At 42.5% G+C, this 7,208-nt stretch overlaps 1 protein-coding gene across 1 annotated transcript in view; it reads left to right on the top strand.

The window, feature by feature from the left end:
* The first annotated feature begins 4,511 nt into the window (after positions 1 to 4,511).
* Positions 4,512 to 7,208, top strand: part of LOC117282091 — a 40,722-nt gene continuing 38,025 nt past the window's right edge. The window contains exon 1 of the mRNA XM_033750363.1: positions 4,512 to 4,583. Within this exon, the coding sequence (XP_033606254.1) occupies positions 4,514 to 4,583 (70 nt within the window). The 5' untranslated portion in view covers positions 4,512 to 4,513. The remainder of the gene's footprint in view (positions 4,584 to 7,208) is intronic.

Genomic DNA, 7,208 nt, shown 5'->3' on the forward strand with positions numbered 1-7,208 from the left:
GGTACAACGCAGAAGGTTCAAAGGTGTGACAACAATAAATGAGGTCGTGTCCGACTTGATTTTATTCGTACATGGAAACTTCCTATACTGAAACTGGTAGTACCACTCCCAGTACAAATTCAGTGAAGGAATTTCAGATTGTAAAGTAGGAAATCGGCTTGTACTGTCTTCGCTCGCTTGAAAACCGGGATCGTGGGTTCGAATCCCACTCATGGTATGGATGTTTAGTTTGTGTTTGTGCACAGGTAGAGGCTTTGCGACGAGCTGATCACCCGCCCAAGGAGTCCTACCGTATGTGTAAGATCTAGAAAAACCGAAGTGAACGGAGAAGTTAATGGACGTAGGCCTAGGCCCACTGGGGATGTAGTGCCAAGGAAAAAAAAAAGGTAGGAAATCTTTTTTAAAATTTATTAAGCGAATGTTTAAACATGGAGTATGTAGAATTAGAATTGCTAGCCCAGCAGGGATCACTTCAAGACACAGATCACGTGATAGCCAAAGGACTACAGCACGCACTAAGTCTTCCCAGTCTGCTGTGTCTTCACCATTCGTCTGGTAACGGCTTCCAATGGCGGATGTTCCCCTTTCTTTTTTTTTTTTATTCGCTTAGTGGTGGGTGGAGTCCAACTGGGTCCACTCGGCACGGCTGCCACTGATTGGCCTAATGTACCTGTCCCGGATGATTATGACGATGGAGAATTTGGTGGAATGAAGATTTGTAAGAGAAACCGAAGTACTAAGAGAAAACCCGCCCTAGTGTCACTTTGTCCACCACAAATCCTACTTGACGAGACCCGAGATCGAACCCGGACCGCCGCGGTGGGAAGCCAGCGACTAACCGCTTGAGCTATGGCGCGGCCGGCAGTTCCCCTTACTCCGTGTTCCCGAAACATCTCCGTGCTTCAGCTACCAGCTTCTGACAGCAACAGCTCACAAGGACTGAACAGCAGCAGTCCTCTAACTAACTCACTAACCATCTCCCTCCACTTCACTGCACTACGCTGCACTAAAGGAACTGAACTCTCTCGATCGACTTATATAGCCTCGGAACGGACCACATAGAATACACGGCTTCCAACACTACTTCCATTGTTGCGCGCAAACCGCTACCTAGCAAAAGCTCCAGTACTATTGCGTATTTACAAAGCTGTTGCCTAGCAGTGACCGTTGTCTCGTTGTTTGTTTCGCTGTCGTTGCCTATAAACGGGTCTATATGCCATATTAGAGAGGCTGTGTTTTCTGCGTGGTCTGTACCGAGTCTTGAAGACAACTGGGAGACCCAGTGAATAGTCTGTTGAGTTCTGCAAGGGAGGCTGAAAAAAGATGGCGCTGTAATTAAGTTCACAGTTCAGTTGCGGGATATTCGCCGGACAGCAACGACGAGAGCAGAGAAGCTGAAGAATCTCCATTGTTGAGAGCTGTTACTTAGCAATGACTAGAGAAGACAATGCAGGCCGGAGAAGAATTAGGGCGTAGTGATTTGTAAATGTGGAGACCAACGATAACTTTGTAAGTGCTTGTAGTTCAGAGTCGTGTGTATAAGTGGTCAATACATTCATTCACCAGTTCAAACCCCGTCTATAGTCACCCTTAAATAGTGAAAATAATAAGGCGGATCTGTTGAAAACAGTGCTGTTATCTTAGGAAGACGAGAGGTGAAGATATTTTTCAAAACTTTTAAGCTAGTTTTCTGGAAATATATGTTCCCATAGATGAAGTTGCACCAATCATCACAGAAGGCAGCCCAGCTGTCGCCGATAAAAATGTTGGCTTAATTCGGTCTTGAAAAAATATGCCGCTTTCCCATGCGTTTCTTACTTGCCACTGCGTCACTCATCAGCAAGCCCTACGTACAGAATCAGTCGAATTTCAACGCATGACGAGTTCCGTGTAAAACAGCGCAAACAGAATTCGTGGTAGGTCTCTCCAAAATATGCTCCTAAAATATTTTCTAGACAAACTTTATGCGCATTGTGGGGTACTGATATTGTATACTGATGTCCGTTGACTTAGGAGAGTGAAATTTTTGTCAGGTTCCAAGATCATCTTCCAGAAACTTTGGGGTTCTCTCAGACATGTGACAGTCAAAACCTGTTACAGTTCTCCGTGGACGCTACTGTTCACTTCACTCATTTCGGAAGGGGTGACTTATTTATTGGCGAGTTATGACTTGTTCCTCTTATCTAGACAGAAGACAACTGCTTTTTCTTACATTCAGTTTGGATCACCGGAAGGGGCAAGGTCACCACGGGAGGCAAGTCTGTAGTTTTCGGGTTAATTAGGGGGGGGACATGCATAGCTGTCATAAATTGTCTTCGGAACGGTGTAGTAGAACCCTAAACTGAATAATGTAACTGCTTTCACATATGGGGGTCCCAGTTCTATACCTTAAGAACTGCTATGTTCACAGAAGTTGTTACTTGATTGGCTTATGCTGATTGCATGATGATTTTGGCTAGTTAAAATCAGCGAACTGGAGATGATTTTTTTCTGTGAGGGATATCAATTCAAATCCTTCTTGTGGATGAAGCGAAGCTCCCGCAAGATACCAGTCTTGAGGGCTTGGAGGCTTAAATTAATTAGAGTCGGACGTCATTTTGCTGCACTCCTAAACTAAAGTAATCAGGCCTTCATTATGGATTGTTAAAATCTGATAATATTAAAGGGCCATATTACTCTTTGCTTGCGCAAGGAAATTGCAAAGTTTCGCTTTCGAAAGTTATTATTGTGTCGTTGTTTTGGAGAAGTGGACAGGCTTTCAGTGTGCAGCTACCATTTGCCTCAGTTATGAGTACTGCTGTGACACGAACCTGAGAGGAGTTAAGCGGCTTACAGGAGCAGACATATATGTCGTAAGTACAAACGAACGACAGGGAACGGATACAGACAAAACTGATTTATACAACTAAAAGATTCTCGGTAGTTGCCAGATCTTGCTTTCCTAACAAATGTTAGGCACCGCCAAACCGATTAATTTGAATACTGTGCTTCAAGAAGGATCCAAGACTATCATTAAATTAATGTCACCATTGATTCTTTGAAAGGAAAAGTTAAGTTGTGGGAGATTCCGCGAAGGAAAAGTGTGCATCCAAAGTATTTAAAGTCGCGCTGGAAGTGTACTTTATGCGTCTGTTTATAATCCGTGTATTGGTAATATATAAGAGGGGTCTGAAAGCGGATTGAAAGACCTTGATTGCATGAAGTTCGTCGTGTCTTTCGTTGGTAATCCTCTTCTAGAGAGGGATGAAAGTGAGAGCGCTGATCTTATTGTTCTGTGTTCAAGGAAAATGACAGTGGACTAGAACCTGAAATTATTAATAAACAGAAGAGAATTACACAGACTTTTGGAATTTAGCTCCTTGTCCACAATGGCCTGTTCCAAAACGAATTCTTGATGAAAATGATGATTGTTGTAATTAATCAGGTCTTTATTTTCAGACAACTGTGGCATCACAATAAAGTGCAACAATATTTCCATCCGCCGAAAATACAAGCTTCGAAGTAGGCACTAAAAGCGATAACCTCGTGTCACAGTTTAGTAATGCCAGACGTTAGATAAATAGCGTGACAGCATTTTGTCCTTTTGTGAAATTGTGACTGTTTTGTTTCCGTGGGAACGTGTTTACCGAACCGTTGCCCAGAAACGGTCTATGTTTAAAAACCTCCTGCTTATCAACGGGTATATGCCACAATATATTCATCTTCGGAGATAATTCGAATAAGAAAAGTATCTGGGAAACACCATAGCCTTCAGTTGGCTCATCTAGCTGGCGGTTAAAATTTCAAATATTTCAAGATCTTGCTTTGTTCGGTGTCACTGGGCATACACTCCTGTCCTCTCTTGAATTGCCAGTTCTGGAGCTACATAATTACACATGTACTAAGTTTCGTTTTTCAAATTCATTTAATAACGAAACCGTCTCGGGCGGAGAATTTCTGTGATTCCAAAAGCGTGGCGCAAAAAGTGTACAAAACCACTAGCAACAGACGGCATCGAAAATAATCATATTTTGGAAGATACGGAAGTCTGAGTTGTAGCGCTGTGTACTTACTCCTCCATCCTGAAAGTGGAGGTAATGCTCCTCCGAACCTCACAACATTACAACCCAGAAGACTGTAAGTCTGCAGAGCATCTGCCATGAGATTCTCAAATCCAGTATGCATTTTACAGGATTTGAAGTTCTCAGTGCGGTAGTTATGAAGAGTTGTTTTCTTGGATATAACGCCGTATAGACCGTTGAAAGCAACCTACGTTTCGTAGGAATGTATCGCCTCAATCTTCAGGGATATGATTTTAATCGTTGTCCATGGGGTTTCCATGTTAAATCTACTAATGTCATGTGCTGTAAATTAATACTGCGTGACGTTCTCGGTAAACAACAAGTGAGAAATGTCATTAAACTGGTTTCAGCTGAAAGAGAAGTTTACATCATTGTCTCCACTGATCAGAGCCGGCAGACGATGACTACTTCTGTCCTCTTGCTTATTATGATGACATTGGTGCCAATACAAAATGTCACGCTCAAGAGGTGCGCTTGACTTAACAGATCACTGGAATGACAAAGAGGGACGAAAAGAGCTGGGTATGTATACGCTCCACGTTTATGTACTGAACTGACGTTTGGCTTTTAACATAATCAGTAATACTGATAAAACTGAAAAGAGGGAAATGAGGAATATATATATCGTATATGATTAGACTGAATTAAGATTTAATAATCCAGAAAAAATTATACACTTTTACAGCGAACAGAAAACAGAACAATTCAAATCAACGTGGGAAATCGGCCATAGCGAATGATATTAATGAACTGAAAGGACGCTTTCCAGTATACGTGTACTAGAGCACAAGGAAGTATAGTAGGAACATGATTTCAAAGATGGTCCTGAGTTCCCAAGGAAAGGGCTAATGGAAATGTTACCAATAAATCTGTTCTTCTCATTCACCTGCTACCAAGGCGGCGAAAAACTGATGACAAATTTCTGGAATCAAAGTTAAACTGAAAATTTTTCTAATATCTTCTTTACCACACCTGAAGCACTTCTCGTCATGTTGCACACATTGCTGAAAGTCCGGTCAGCTACTTGTAACACAAAAATAGAACACCACAACTTATTACCCATTTCCGAAAATTCAGTAGTTCATTATCATTCACATACACTAAAAGAGCGCCATAAAATTAAGTAACAGATAATGCTGTTTGTATTGGTAATAGATCTGTGGCAGCCAGTATTTGAAACACAACTCTAACATCCTAGTATATCTGCCTTCACATAACTTGGCTGCGTAGCCTTTTCAATGTACTGACAAGGATTGGCATGCAGTAACCTAAGTCAGTCAACGTTTGTCAGGCTTCCCTTTGCTACCGATAATTACACTAGAGATTCGGATTTGTATTCGTGAAATTAAAATGTTCTTTGAAACTAGTTTGTGAAGTAGAAGTTCGAGTTAATTTTGGTGTAATCGTGAAGTCAGTAGAGCACAACAATTGACTGTGGCATCAGAGTTCAGATCATTGCAACGTGGTGATTTGGTGCTGTCTCTCGCATCGCAGACGTCCGTTTCTTACTCCTTGACGAGTTCACAGCTCTGCTCTTCGCGGCGAGCAGTGCGCTGCTTGCCGTAAGGCTTATGCGGAATTTGCCGATGAATCAGCTTGCCTGATGGTCGATAACATTCGGAATGAAATAGTTACAATTCAAAGATCACTGGAAGTGCTTCACCACTAGTAGCTACATTTAGCAATTCATTGTGTCGTTAAAAACACAGGTACACACTTCTTCTTGCTAAAACTGTCTATGTACTACACAGTCCGTCAACAATGCAACAAATTGTTCCTTTTTTCTTTCACTTTCACTTTCAACACAACATGTTTCGGCCCTAAATGGCCACCTTCTGGTGTCTTCTTTTATTATTGCTAGTGGGGTGGGACTAAGTCCCTTGTGCTGCCGCCACTCCTGGCCTATTGTACCAGCCCCAGATGATAGGTGAGGGTGATTGTGGAACAATTGGTGGAATGAAGATTGGCAGGGAAACCGAAGTACTCGGAGAAAATCCGTCCCATCGCCAGTTTGTCCACCACAAATCCCACTTGACCAGACCAGGGATCGAACTCGGGCCGCCGCGGTGGGAAGCCAGCGGCTAACCGCTTGAGCTATGGCGTGGCCTTCTGGTGTCTTACTATGCTAAAATTGAGTCTTCTCTGGCATTTAAAGAACGCAGAATATCGTATCAGTAATTAATCTGTTATTATAAAACCACATTCATAACCCGAAAGAAAAACTGTTTCTACGTATGGAGTTAGCCTTCAAAGAATAACACCGAACAAATATGTCAGTGTAGATTATTACAGTCATATACCAAACTCCATGATTTTAGCCCGCAAGCGAACTATACAGACCGAGCGACCGCCGCTTTTCGGGGAAGTTAGTGTCAACTTTTGCTAATAGAGGGTGTCGCGTGGTTAGGGCAGCGAACCCACACGGCCGTTAATTTCGGATTTCTAGACCGGAATTACAGTCATTTTCTCAGATAAAAATGCGCCCAAATTCATAACTCGTTTTTGAAAACACGTCACAATAGATTCCTGCCAATTCTGTCGCACTTTCCTTGATCCCGAACGGAAACAATAACGTTATGGGTGTTGGAACATCAAGTTTTCGGCCAAGTCTAGATCAATTCTGCAGGGATCTCATTAACACCAAAGAGTTGCACCTCTTAATAGTAGGCAGAGGTGGGCCTCTCGCCAGCACTTTCGCTCTGAAAGGAACAGAAATCTGACAATATCTGAGGTAGAGACTTGAACGACTCCATCATAACTGGCGAATTTAATAAATATGTGTACAACAGATTACAGTAAACTCTTGTCCAACTCGGGGAATTCGCTTCTCAAGGACAGCGAGTTAGATTAATCCGTGGCGGAGAATATTAATCAAGAATACATGAAGGCAGTCACGTAAGGTCTTCCATTAATACGTAGGCACCTCCATTTTCTTCTTACATTCAGCACCATACCTACAGTGAATATGAAATGAACACATAATACAATCATTAGGATTATGACATTTAAATAAGGTAAATAATCGCAAAACAGCAGAAACATTAAACAGGGCTTCACTCAACATGAAGTAGCAAGGGCAACTGTGACAACGGGGGGGGGGGGGGGGGACTGGGGCGAAGGAGCGAAGGGGGGCTGGGGAAAATGGGG

The sequence above is a fragment of the Cryptotermes secundus genome, unplaced genomic scaffold, assembly GCF_002891405.2.
Source record: "Cryptotermes secundus unplaced genomic scaffold, Csec_1.0 scaffold48, whole genome shotgun sequence".
In the NCBI taxonomy this organism is placed as follows: Eukaryota; Metazoa; Arthropoda; class Insecta; order Blattodea; family Kalotermitidae; genus Cryptotermes; species Cryptotermes secundus.